At 38.8% G+C, this 14,519-nt stretch overlaps 1 protein-coding gene across 16 annotated transcripts in view; it reads left to right on the top strand.

The window, feature by feature from the left end:
• The window catches only part of LOC106873649 (uncharacterized), a 70,186-nt gene that overhangs the window by 43,431 nt on the left and 12,236 nt on the right, over nt 1–14,519 (top strand). For 7 of the 16 annotated variants that reach the window (XM_089346489.1, XM_089346494.1, XM_089346484.1 and 4 more), the window contains exons 12-18: nt 456–584; nt 1,804–1,853; nt 3,264–3,382; nt 4,593–4,656; nt 5,283–5,475; nt 6,142–6,290; nt 13,346–13,366. In XM_089346489.1, the coding sequence (XP_089202615.1) occupies nt 456–584; nt 1,804–1,853; nt 3,264–3,382; nt 4,593–4,656; nt 5,283–5,475; nt 6,142–6,290; nt 13,346–13,366 (725 nt within the window). The remainder of the gene's footprint in view (nt 1–455; nt 585–1,803; nt 1,854–3,263; nt 3,383–4,592; nt 4,657–5,282; nt 5,476–6,141; nt 6,291–13,345; nt 13,367–14,519) is intronic. The other 9 variants (XM_089346495.1, XM_089346488.1, XM_089346485.1 and 6 more) reach the window with 3 other exon arrangements.

Genomic DNA, 14,519 nt, shown 5'->3' with positions numbered 1-14,519 from the left:
CGTGGTCGATGCCAGTGGCACGTAAAAAGTACCCACTACAGTCTCGGAGTGGTTGGCCTTAGGAAGGGCATCCAGCTGTAGAAACCTTGCCACCTCAGATTGGAGCCTGGTGCAGCCTCCTGGCTTGCCAGTCCTCAGTCAAACTGTCCAACCCATGCCAGCATGGAAAGCGGATGTTAAGCAATGATCATGATGAGGAAATCTACCCAAGGACTTATATCTTAAGCCTTGTACTTACTTCATCATACTCTTTTGCCAGCTGAATGAACTGGTGCAACATGAAATAAAGTGTCTTGCTCAAGGACACAACACGTCGCCAGGAATCAGTCTCAATCTTAGAATTGTGAACCAGATATCCTAACCATGATAAAATGCATATCCATGTATTTAGGTGTGAGTGTGTATGTGTGTGTAAAATTATGTAATATATATATATATGTGTGTATATTTTGTAGCTTCTGAGAAGGAAGACAAAGAAATCCTCAGCAACCGGTCTCATATTGTGCCTGCCGATAACAGAGAAATTGTACCTGCTTCTCCTTTATCAGGCCTCGATGAATCAAGAAGGAATTCAAATTCAAAAGGTTATTATTATTGTTGTTGTTGTTCTTGTTATTATTAGGCTATTACATGCTATATTAGTTAAAAGATGTTGTTTTGAGGTTTGGTGACAAGAAGTTTCCTCAAATCTTAAGAATTTTTCATAGGATTTTTTTTTTTTTCTTAAAATATAAGATGATGTGGCTCCTGTGCAGGTGACACGTAAAATACACCATTTCGAGTGTGGCTGTTGCCAATAAGACATTCGAGCGAGATCGTTGCCAGTGACCCTGGACTGGCTCTTGTGCGGGTGGCATGTAAAATACACCATTTTGAGCATGGCCGTTGCCAGTACCGCCTGACTGACCCTCGTGCCAGTGGCACATAAAAGCACCCACTACACTCTCGGAGTGGTTGGCGTTAGGAAGGGCATCCAGCTGTAGAAACTCTGCCAAATCACATTGAGGCCTGGTGTTGCCTCCTGGTTCACCAGTCCTCAGTTAAATAGTCCAACCCATGCTAGCATGGAAAGCGGACGTTAAACGACGACGATGACAGTATTCTGAAGGTCAACAGTGCATATCTCAGTTCCCGTATCCTTCAGCCTCTTAGACAGCTGTCAACTAACTGCTCGTGGCAGTTCACACACTTCTTTACTTATTGAAATCCGTTAGTCCACCTTCAGTCACGTGGTGGGTGTACAGGATTCTCCCTAGCTGCATTGCTTCCAACCCCATCACATTTTGCCAAGGCCAGCTTTGCCCTCCATCCTTGCCAGGATCAATAAACTATGTAAACTGTTGAGCACTGGGCTTGATGTAACCAACTTAGCCATGCCCCTAAAAGTGCTGGCCTTAAGCCAAATATTGCAACCATTAGTAGTAGTAGTAGCAATAGTAATGTATACCTGTCACTACTTCCCGACTTATTCCCATATCTTATCTATTCATGCTTACATATCCTAAGACATACATTTGTGTATATATCTTATCTTCAGGTGCATTTTTGTGTTTGCCCATAAATGCATGTACACAAGTTATTATCTCATATTACAAGATAACTTCATGTGAACATAATTAATATGGAAGCAATTACAGTTGCCAGCAAAATTTTGTGAGTGGTGAAGGGTGGTTTTGAATGAGACTTTTCTTTTTTCTTTTTCTTAACATTTTTATTTTAAAGAGGTGTTTTTTTTATATATATTAAACATGGAACTATACATAGTTGTCATACAACCTTATTTATTTCTTTCCTTCTCAACAGATCGAGCTTCCGAAATAGAAGCCTACAAAACATTTAGTTCACATATTAAGGTAAGTTGGTTTTGATTCTTCTGCAGTTGTCTATTTCAAAGTGTTTCTATTTGAAGGAAGGGCATCCAGCTGTAAAAACCATGCCACAACAGACAACCGGAGTCTGGGCAGCTGCTCAACTGGCCAGGCCCTGTCAAACCATCAGAACATCACCCCTCTGCTACAATTATATTTTCAACTTTCCTCTACCTTCAGCTAACATTTTTAACCACATAATAAGTGTTACATTCCCCCTACCTCACGTCATGGACGCTTCTCTTTCCCTCTTGTTCTTTCTCCCTCTTTCTGTTTCCCTCTTCGCCTTATCCTCTTTTTGTCTTCTTTCTCCTCTCTTTCCCTTCAACTAATCACATGAATACATTACAGTTACATTCCATCTACCTCACGCCATAAACGCTTCTCTTTCCCTCTTTTTCTCTCTCGCTCCCTCTCTTTTTCTAATCCCGTGAAAGCGTTACCAATGTGCTAAGTTAATGCAACGACAAGCAGAATTATTATAAGAAGAATATATCTTATGCATATGTGTGTGTACGCACCTGAATGTATAGATCTATATGTATGTGTATATTACATGTGTATTTAAAAGAAAGTTAGTCATCTTCGGTTGGTTGTTTTTTCCTCGCATTCGGTACTAAATGTGGTTATTTTGGGAAGTCCAGTGTGTGGCATTATTTTACTGTAGTAATGCCCATTATATAAATATAAACAAATAATTATATTCTTGGGAATAGAAATTTCCCTTATGAATTTTTTTTACACACTGGCTTCTTGATAAAATTCTTGTAAAAAGAGTTTTATCCCTTTTTCGAATTTATTAATCAAATATATATATATATATATATATATATATTATAAGGTTTTTGAACTGTTAAATTTTCATATTCAAAAGAGACAGAGACTTCAAATTCGATATATCGATTTATTCACCACTCTGTTAACATTTCTGTGCCAAACTTATCCAGTGACTGGTCCATTGGATTTTGTTCGAAAGGTAACCACTCCTGAAGAAGTGCCAAATGTCTAAATCCAATGGACCAATCACTGGATAAGTTTGGCACAGAAATGTTAACATAGAGTGGTGAATAAATCGATATATCGAGTTTGAAATCTCTGTCTCTTTTGAATATGAAAATTTAAAAGTTCAAAAACCTTATAATATAAATATAAACTGTGAGAACGACCCTTAAGGAATCTAGTTAATGATCTCCTAAGGTAAGTTCTTATGCTATATTGGTAACGGTTGCTACATCCTCTGGAAAAATTATTATATATATATATATATATATATATATATATATATATATTTGTATATACCTCTGTGTATACATAGAATATTTAGATGAATGTATGTTACGTACGTGTGTATGTATAACGTTTTTATATATATATATATCTATATACATATTTCAGTTAACTGGAAGTTATAAAGACAAAGAAAAAGGAGAGAAAGGTGAGCGTCAGGAGAAATCAGAAGAGCGGAAAGATTTGGAGAAGAGCAAAGAATTTGAGAAAACTGATAAGCTATCACAGTGAGTACTGCTCCATGGTGATCATCATCATCTTGATTGAATATATTCCACTTGCGACCATCCTGACTTTTTATTCAGGCACAAGTGTATTGAGGACTGCATTGTCTAATGTATAGGTTTTTCAACGGGCTCCGTTTGGAACTCGAGGAGGGGTGGGGGTGCGTTTTGAAAGAGCCACTCTTTCGATAGACGACACATTGATCTCACAAGTGTCCCATGGTGGGAGTAAATGCAATTACCAAACTTTCAATTTGTCCATCTGTACTCCCGACTACATAGCGCATATGTAAAACTACGTCCTTTATGTTTTTTAATCATTATCTGCTGATATCAAAAGAAGTAGTATATCGAAGAATAAAAATATTTTCTAGGGGGGGGGGCATTTGTGACTCCAAGGGTCAAAAGGGGGGGGGGCCTTTTGGCCGAAATGGGTTCAGAACGCAGTGGGACTGAACCCGGAACCATGTAGTTGGTAAGCAAGCTACTTTACCACACAGCCACTCCTGCGCCTATAAAAGATGAAAATATTTTGTGTGTTGGTGGAAGTATAACCAACATAATTTAAACAGCAAAATCTTACGTAGACCCTCAAGGGTCATATGGCCACTGGTTTAGAACCACTTTTTTCCTAGGAAGAGAAAAATCATGGGCGCAGCCATCTCTCCTTACTAAGACATAAAACAGCAGCCAGTACACTGCAAGGTGTGTAGCATTAGGAAGGGTATCAAGCATTAAGGACCTTGCTGAGGCAGACAGTGGGTTTTGGTGCAGTCCTCTGGGCATCTCTGAAACCGTCCATCACCTGCCAGCATGGAGAATGAATGTTAACCCTTTAACATTCAAACTGGCCAGATCTGGACTCTTGCACCTGTCGTACAATATCTTTCTAAAACTAAGCAATCTCACCTCATGAGAATATCGTGGCCGGTGGCACGTAAAAAGGCACCCACTACACTCTCAGAGTGGTTGGCGTTAGGAAGGGCATCCAGCTGTAGAAACTTTGCCAGATCAGATTGGAGCCTGGTGTAGCCATCCGGTTTTCGCCAGTCCTCAGTCAAATCGTCCAACCCATGCTAGCATGGAAAGCAGACGTTAAACGACGACGATGATGATGATGAAGAAGATAATTCAAAACAATGTGAATACTAATGGTTTACATGATGATGATAATGCTTGTAATTCCACTTAATGTTCTTTATTTTTCTTTCAGAAAAGTCAAAAATTCTACCTTAAACCCGAATGCAAAGGAATTTAATCCCAAGAGTTACCCACAGGTATGTTTTAATTTTGTTTTTATTTATTTTTTTCACTTCCTATTGTTAATTCCTTCCCTACACACTCCTTTGTACAAGCTATAAAGATGCTAGCAAACTAGTTGTTGTTGTCGGCACTCCGTCGCTTGCGACGTCGAGGGTTCCAGTTGATCCGATCAACGGAACAGCCTGCTCGTGAAATTAACGTGCAAGTCGCTGAGCACTCCACAGACACGTGTACCCTTAATGTAGTTCTCAGGGATATTCAGCGTGACACAGAGTGTGACAAGGCTGACCCTTTGAATTACAGGCACAACAGAAACAGGAAGTAAGAGTGAGAGAAAGTTGTGGTGGAAGAGTACAGCAGGGTTCACCACCATCCCCTGCCGGAGCCTTGTGGAGCTTTAGGTGTTTTCGCTCAATAAACACTCACAGCACCCGGTCTGGGAATCAAAACCGCGAGTCCGCTACCTTAACCACTGGGCCATTGCGTCTCCACTAGCAAACTAGACGTAGACAGCATATCGGGTATTATTGACCTGCTCTTTCTCCCCCCCCCCCCCACAAAATTACTGGCCTTGTGCCAAAATTAGAATTATTATTGGTTTATTTATGTAATTTGTTTGTTTGATTTTTCTTGTTTTCAGAAACACTGTGTGCAGACCCCAACGCCACCACGGCCTCAAACTCAAAGTCCTGTGCCGTTACCTTCAATGCCATCAGCTATGCAAGGGCAACAGCTCTACACCCAGTACATTGTACCCAGTGTTATGTCCATGCCTACTGCCACACCGCAGCAGGCTACCAACCAGAATAACAGGTTCAACGCAGCAAAACGTGGTAATTCCTTCCTTGAATTTTGATTTAAATGTGCGACTTGGTCTGTTGATAGTCTGTGTGTGTAAATGTTACTTCTGTTTATGATTCTCTGCTTCTCCCTGCCTCACCTCATTCTCAGATTATGAAGAGAAACCGTTCCCTTTCATCGCCATCATCATTTAGTGTCTGCCTTCCATGCTGGTATGATTTGGACGGTTTGACAGGGGCCAGGCAGGTAGAAGACTACACCGCGCTACTGCGCTTGTTTGGGCGTGGTTTTTACAGCTGGATGCCCCTCTTAACTCCAACCATCCTGTAGAGTGGACTCAGTGCTTTTTACGTGGCACCAGAACAGGTGAGGTCAGTTCTGGCATGGTTTTTACAGCTGGATGCCCTTCCACATGCCAACCACTTCACAGTGTGAACTGGATGCTTTTTATGTGGCACTGACATGGTCACCAAGTAACTTAAAAGACAAGGAATTTTGGGAGAGGAGGTAATCTTGTGTCATGATGAAAGATTATAGTGAGTCAGAGAGACAGAACCAGGTGTCTTGCTATAGAGGTGGGGATCTTGTGTCACATGATGATAGATTATAGTGTGACAGAGAGGCAGAAACAGGTGAACGAGTTGTCTTGTTGTTGTTGTTGTCAAGATATTTACCCCCTCTTTTTCTTTCTTTTTCAGCGATCGTGCCTGTTCCTCGGCATGACTATACTGCTCAGGCCGCAGCCGCCGCTGCCACGGGGCCCCCACTTCTGGCTCAAACCAACATCCCCGCACCGTATTTCCCTTACTACCAACTTCCGCAGCCCACGCACACGCCGTACACTCAGGTAGGTATACATTTATACACGTATTTTTGTTTTTGTTTATATATGCACATATTTAATACTTTGGTTTTGGGCGATAAGGCCGAACACAAAAAAAGGCTAAATTTCAGATAAGACAAAGTGCAACAGGCCACGATTATGGCTGTCAGGCACAGGTCGACAGGCCACAACTGTGGCCCAGATAGATGCATTTAATTTATGGGCGTTTGCTGGGGGTCTTATGTCACTCAAACGCTCCAGTATCCACCAGAATGCAAGAGGACTAATTGTTCAACTAATGACTTTTCAGATGATGTAAAACTTGCCACCATTATATACTGAGAAGATATTTTAACTATTCTTTGTGTTTTTATGTGTGCATGGCAGTCTCGTTTTCATAAAATGTGCTCAGCAGTCCATGCTATGTAAGTGCAAATCCCAGCACTTCATGGGTTAAACCCAGGAAGACATGGGACGAGGTGGTGAACCGTGATCATCGAACTTTAGGCCTCACAGAGGCAAGGACTAGTGACCAAGGCCTTTGGCGATATGTTGTGCTTGACCACCGAGATCAACTTTGCCTTTCATCCTTTCAGGATTGAATAAATTAAATACTATTGCATACTGGGGGTCGATCTAATCAACTGCCCCCTCCCCCCTCCCCATAAATTTCAAGCCTTGTGCCTAGAGTAGAAAAAGAATCTGTCGTGCTTGAGAAAACCCGACAAGTATTTGAGTTTGGAATGGAAGTCTTTAAATGGAAGAGTGATATGTTGTTAGATTCTGAAATAGCATTTCATGCACGTTTGTATTTAAACGGGAAATTAACCAGTTTAGTATTCAAACTGGCCATAACCGGCCAAAATATTCCAACTGTTTTATGTTCCTTCCAACCAACCAACCAGATCCAGCTTCTCACACCTTCCGTACAATGTCATTCTAAATATAAACAACCACTTCATGAAAATCTCAGTGTTACAAGGCAATACCTGATTAACTGAAAGCAATGGGAATAAATAAGGATTACATTTGACAGGGTTTATCTGAATGTTGAATGGTAAAAGGTCCGATAATGATTAGCTTTGAAATGGAAGTTTAAACACACTTCTTAGCATTTAATCTGGCCTCATCCAGCCCAAATGTTGTTTGTTTTGCATTTAAACTGACCACTTCCAGCCTCTGACACCAAATTCAAAACCATTTGAATAAAATAAGCTTAAACAATCTGAATGGTGAAGGGTTAAATATACTTGATTCTGAAATGGGGTGTTTAAATACACATAGGCATTTAGAGGCTTGTAATGGCAGCTGAAACACTTAGCGAATATTGAACAGAAGAAAAATAACCCCCTTAGCTGGATACAAATAGATCAGCAAAATTCTAGTTTTGTATTAACAGCAGATATTTTAACTCTTAAATGCCTGGACCACAACAACTGTTCCTGAGTCTTGAACCATGCATAACCACATTTCAAATAGTGTTGTTTAAGGGTGATAAAACAGGAACTAAGAATTCTTTTCAATGAGAAATAAAGTTTAGCTTTTGTTTTAGTTTTTTTTTTTCCAAAAGACTTCGTGTTTGTTTGTTTGTTGTTGTTTATTCAATGAACTTGGATTTTTCTCTTGTCTCCGTTTTTTTTTGTTTTTTTTTTTGAGCTCCGTAGTGGGTATAACCGTGGGTGGTGAGTTAGAATTTGGTGGTGTTATGATGGTGCAGGCCCCTGGCTGTATGGTTGAGAAGCTTGCTTTCCAGTCCCACCTTAGGGGCCCAAAGAAAGCCTTGTGAGTGGGTTTGGTGAAACTGGAATTGAAAGAAACCTATTGTGTGTGTGTGTGTGTATGTATGTGTTTGTATATGTGTGTGTGTATGTATATCTGTATGTGTGTGTATATATATATATATATATATATATATCTATATGTGTATGTGTATATATGTATATCTATATGTGTATATATATATATATGTATATGTGTGTGTATATATGTACGTGTGTGTGTGTATTACTGTTGTTTGTAAGGAGCTTATGGTGCTACTGTGTGAAAGGAGGCTGGTATTGTGGGGAGATCGTATTAGGGCAGATATTGCTCTAGTGTTTGTCTGAGGCAGTGGAGGAGTAATTACAAATATTCTCTCTCAAACCTTCGTTAGTTAGCAATTCTTAAAATCATTAACAGAATTGATTACCACTAACTAGAAATAGCAAGAACTTCACCGTAGATGATATATTTAAGAAAACAAAGAATATATATATTTCCTGTGTATGGAGTCTTTGCATCTTTTCATATTCCTTGATTTCAATTTCATATTTCTTAATTGAGGAGATCGTTATCTCCCATCAAATTAACGGCCAACCAGAGGGTGTGTTACGCATGCGCTAATAGACTGGCTTTACTAAAACATATACTTCATGCATGCTTCATTACATTTTTATTATTATTTCTTTTATTTTGCGTGTGAATTTTTTATTGTTAAAAACTTTTTTGCTTTGTTTTTTTATTTATTTTAAATTTTTATTTATTTCTATTGTTTGGTTTTTAGTCTGTTTTGTCTGTGCTTTGTCTGTCTCGGGTAGCAACTGGGTGGGAAATGTAAAGTTGCCAGCGACAATATGGTATACAATCTTTTTTTTTTTTTTCTTTCTTTGGATTTGCATATTTGGCAAAGTAACTTGTGAGATGTCAACATTTTCATAACACCACTGCGTCCTTTTTGACATAAACCAAACATGGCTGTGTGGTTAAGAAGTTGGCTTTACAACCACATGGACTCGGGTTCAGTCCTTCTGCTTTGCATCTTTCAGTTTCCATCTACCAAATCTACTCACAAGGCTTTGGTCAGCCCGAAGCTATAGAAGAAAGACACTTGCCCAAGATGCCATGCAGTGGAACTGTCATGCTGAATCTCCTTGAGTACTACGTTAGGGGTACACGTATCTGTGGAGTGCTCAGCCACTTGCACGCTAATTTCACGAGCAGGCTGTTCCGTTGATCAGATCAGCTGAGACCCTTGTTGTCGTAACCGACGGAGTGCTCCTATATATTATATTATGTATGTGTGCAAGTATACATGTGTGTGTGTGTGTGTGTGTGCATTTTTCAGAATCATCTTTTTATATTAAGGAAGTTGAATTTTTTTTTTTTTTTTTTTTAAGTCCCCTCTTGAAAGGGGTCAGCATGATTTTGTTCGGGTTTGTGCTTTAAGCTTACATTTAATTGTAACATCCAGCTGTAGAAACTCTGCCTAATCAGATTGGAGCCTGGTGTTGCCATCTGGTTTCACCAGTCCTCAGTCAAATCATCCAACCCATGCTAGCATGGAAAGCGGACGTTAAACGATGATGATGATGATGATTTGTGTGTGTGTGATGGAAGAAGCTGCAGATGGTGGAAATAACATTTGTAAAGCCAGATTAATAAAGCTTTTCCATTTTAAAGAGAGATTAACCCCAACAAAAAGCAATTGTACCTTGTTTAAAAAGTTGTTCTCGACCACTTTTTACCTACAGACCCCTTTCATTCTTATTTTACTCCAATGGTCCTTTATAACAATTTGATACTTAGAAAATCTTATATGCTTATAAATAAATATCATTAGAGGAATTGCATTAAAAAAAATAAAGATTCTTTGTGTCTTGTAGAATTATAACCAATTTATTGCGCACAAATTTTGACAACAATCTTATATGAAGCCCCAAGGGTCATGTGGCCCCCAGTTAGGAACCATTGGTTTAACCCTTTTGATACCAACCCAGCTGAAACCAGCTCTGGATCTATAGTAGAAATGTTTTGTTTTCTTAAGTTCAGAATTCAAATCTTCCGCCAAACTTTAGTCACAATTTATGTTCCTAACACTGGCTAATAACTAAGTTATTTTACTAAATTCTTTGTAATATTTAAAATTAATTGAAAGAAGCACAGAACATCTCAACGAGCATTTCATTCTGGGTTCAAGTTCTGCTGTGGTCAACTTTGCCGTTCACCCTTTCAAGGTTGATGAAATAAGTACCAGTTATGCACTGGGATCAATATGATCAACTTTACCCCTTCCCCCCAAATTTCAGGCCTTGTGCCAATGATAGAAAGGATTACTACTACTACTACTCTTCTATGTACTCAATGCCTACTAATATTATTTCTTGTGTTGTGTGTTTATGTAAACCCTGTATTTTTTCTGCATGTGTTCTAATCATTCCCTAAGCACCACTTAATATAGGGACTGTTGCCAGTTTCCAATCCCTGCTTTCTGGTTACCTCCATTTCCAGATCTTTATATTTAGATAATTTTCTCCATTGGTTTTAGAGATACATTATCATCTATTGAGATTGATATGTCAGTTAGGAATTATTTCTCTTCTTGGTGATCCTTGATAACAATATCTGGTCGATTGTTATCATTCTCTCCCTGTCTCTGTGTGTAGTATATCCCAGAGTATGGTTGCTTTGCCATTCTCTCTCTGACTTTTCCTGACATATATATCTTTATCTTTCCCTGTTGGTATTTCATAATGCTGCCATAGCTTCCAGTGTAAGTCCCAACCCTGCCAGGTCTGTAGATTGTATTCTTGGTTAAAACTAGGCAGCCAAAGTCAGCAATGTGGTTTACTGTTTATTCATTTCAACTTCTTCCGCAGTTAATGTATTTTGTTTCATTTACATACTTTCGGTGCTTTGTGATGTGGAGGCTTTGATCCTATACTGCAATCAAGAATGCTTCCATCTCAGTCAGTGTTATGAATTTCCTGTGTCCCCTTTGCCCTTTATCTGTCCCTTTCATACATCTGCCTTGTAGAGGTCTTTTCTTAATATTGTCACAACATTCTGCGACCCCAGTTTTAAGCCTTTTCACAATTTCTTTGTCTCTGTTTTCTTTACAACTCTCATATCATATATCAGCCTTTTGTTTTCTTTTGTTTTGGTCTTGTTTCCCTAGCAATTCTTCTAGTCGGTCCTACAGTGGATAATTTATAATACTACTTTGTCAGTCCCCTCAAGAGCTATTTCAAGATTTGTATGGGATTGGTCGTTTAACCCCATACAGTAATTTCTCGTCTCTCTCTTTTATTCACAGGCCTTAATAGTATCAATCAACGAATATTTATTATATACATTGATTCATAATATCCTGTACCACTTTCACAATATTGATTTACTGGGTGCACATCTCTGAGTTCAGTGGAAACTCAGACAAGTCTAGGTGTGGTTATTTTCAAAACACACGGCCTAACTGACAATGAGAACAACTAGTGAAGAAGGTAGGACCACAAATTACACTGTGTTGCAATATTTAATCCAGCTTCTGGTTGCTTTGACTTCAAAATGCCACCAAGGTCAGCTCTGACCTTTCATTCCTTCTCAAATTGATAAAGTACCTGCTGTTGGATGGCAGACTGGTAAAATTGCAAGAGCATCAGACAGGGTGTTTCATGGCATTCGTTTCAGCTCTTTGTGTGTTCTGAGTTCAAACCCCACTGTTTCCTGCTCGGGCAGTGATTGTAATCCATCGACCTGGTTTGATAAGCATTACCATCACTCCCGCTCTGCTGCATGATCTCAAGCCAGGTTCCTAGTTCTTCCCAACCACCAATTTTGGAGCCCCCTTTAAGGCTCAAGGGCACTACCTTCTATCCTGATGAAACAAGTACTTAAACAAAAAGAAATCTTGAATGTACCCCATGTAAAGAAAATATGCTTCAAGTGTCCCTGGTATATATTGTAACTTTGTCATAGCTTTGACGTTTTCTTTTTTTCTCATTTTGTTTTTCTTTTTTTGTGAAGCTAAAAAAAAAAATATCAATTTAGCTTCTTTTTTTTGTGTTTTCATATTTGTGTGTTGTTTATTAACGATGCTAATGATGATTATTATTATTATTAAGATGGTGAGCCACCAGAATCATTAGCTTGTCAGACAAAATGCTTAGCGGCATTTCCTCTGGCCCTTTCAAAACTCCAGGTCTTGCACCAAAATTTGAAACCATTCTTAATATTATCAAGGCGGTGAACTGACAGAATCGTTCGTGTATCAGACAAAATGCTTAGAAGCATTTCCTCTGGGCCCCGTGCTCAACTGGTACTTGTTTTATCAACCCCCCACCGAAAAGATGAAGCGCAAAGTCAACCTCAGCAATATTTGAACTTTGCCTTTCATCTTTTTTGTGGGGTCACTGAAGTGAGTAGCAGTCAAGTACTGGAGTAAATGTATTTAAATTTTTCTCTCCCCCTTCAAGATTGCTGGCCCTTATACAAAAATTAGAATTATTATTATTATTATTATTAAGGCGGTGAGCTGACAGAATCATTAGCGAGCCAGACAAAATGCTTAGCAGCATTTCCTCTGGGCCCCGTGCTCAACTGGTACTTGTTTTATCAACCCCCCACCGAAAAGATGAAGCGCAAAGTCAACCTCAACAATATTTGAACTTTGCCTTTCATCTTTTTTGTGGGGTCACTGAATTGAGTAGCAGTCAAGTACTGGAGTAAATGTATTTAAATTTTTCTCTCCCCCTTCAAGATTGCTGGCCCTTATACAAAAATTAGAATTATTATTATTATAATTAAGGCGGTGAGCTGGCAGAATCATTAGCGAGCCAGACAAAATGCTTAGCAGCATTTCATCCATCTTTACGTTGTGAGTTCAAACTCCGCCAAGGTCGACTTTGCCTTTCATCCTTTTGGGGGTCGATAAAATAAGTACCAGTTGAACGCTGGGGGGGGGGGGGTCAATGTAATCGACTCATCCCCCTCCCACAAAAAATTGCTGCCCTTGTGGAAAAATTTGAAACCATTATTATTATTATTATTATTATTATGATGATGATTATTATTATTATTATTACTATTATTGGCTTGTTTTGTCTTTGATTGTTGGAAACAGCAAGAGTGTCGAAGTTTCCTGCTAATTCTTTTCCATTCTTTCCCTTTGAAAAAAAAAAAAAAAAGAAAAACAATGAAAAAAAAAAATAAGAGAAAACAAAAAGAGAAATTCTTGCTGTTTTTGTGATTATGTCATTCTTTCTTTCTTCGTTAACGAGAGATTTTTTAAGACGGGATCTTTTCTCTTTCTCTTACCTGTTTTATAGCTTTGGATGGTAAAACCTGATGTAAGTATTACTCAATGTTTCCTGAAGGACAGGTGGTTTGGTAAACAAACCCCTCTCCCCGTAAATATCATTCCATTTTTCCTCTTTTTTTTTTTTTTCTTCCATCGGTTGGCTTCTTGTTTCTATTTCTTTCGTTTTTACTCTCTTTATTTTTGGTTGGTTCCCCCCCCCCACTTCTCTTTTTATTTTCTGTTAGTTTTTTTTGGCAATAACATTTACTCTCGTTTTAATATTTTAATACTTCCCACTAGCTCCAGTATTCTACAGCTCCAGCCTGTTTCTGTACATATATCGTTTATGTCTTCAGCATGAGGTAACAAGAAAGAAAAGTAGATAGTGTTTTTTTTATTTCTATTCGTCATCGTTTTTTAACGTCCACTTTTCCGTGCTTGCATGGAACTGATGGAATTTATTGAGATAGAATTTCTACGAGATACCTTTCCTGTTGCCAACCTTTGCCCGTTTCCAAGCATGGTAATATCTCCCCATGGCCAGACATGTTTTTGCAGAACATTGGAACTGAATGGCATTTGTTTACAGCAATCAAGCAATTGTCAAGACAAGAAGGCACAAACACGCATAAATATATTCTCTCTCACATACATACATACACATGGTGGGTTTCTTTCAGTTTCCATCTACTCAAGCCATTCACAAGGCTTTGGTCCACCCAATGTTATAGTAATAGACACTTGCCCAAAGTGCCATGAAGTGGGACTGAACCCGGAACCATACAGTTGCATGCTTGTAATTTGTCTTCATTTTTTTTTTCTAATTGGTGGTGGGGGTGGGAGAAGACTGTAGAAGAAAAGAAGAAAAAGCTTCATTCAATGTGCCTTATTTATTTTCTTTTTCTTCCAGGCCTAAAACCATCTTGGTTCAAATTCAAATGTGCTTTTAGACATTTTCCATGATAAACTTTGTCTTTCCAATAACATTCATACTTCATGCCATCTTTTTTTTTTTTTTTTTTTAAGTCAGAATGAAAGGTTGCCTGTGACCTTTTACAGGGGTCCCTGGACCAGTGGGACAGAGATAGGAAGGGCTCCTTGAAATGGAAACCTGACCCAAATCTTTACAGCAGAGTGATGCTGTTGAGTCAGTCAACAGATTAAATTTGCCACCAAAGTAAACCCTAGCAGGATTTGAACTC

The sequence above is a fragment of the Octopus bimaculoides genome, chromosome 30, assembly GCF_046866305.1.
Source record: "Octopus bimaculoides isolate indiv1 chromosome 30, ASM4686630v1, whole genome shotgun sequence".
Lineage (NCBI taxonomy): Eukaryota > Metazoa > Mollusca > Cephalopoda > Octopoda > Octopodidae > Octopus > Octopus bimaculoides.
The sequence above is the reverse complement of the archived record's forward strand: the minus strand, read 5'-3'. Positions and strand labels throughout refer to the sequence as shown.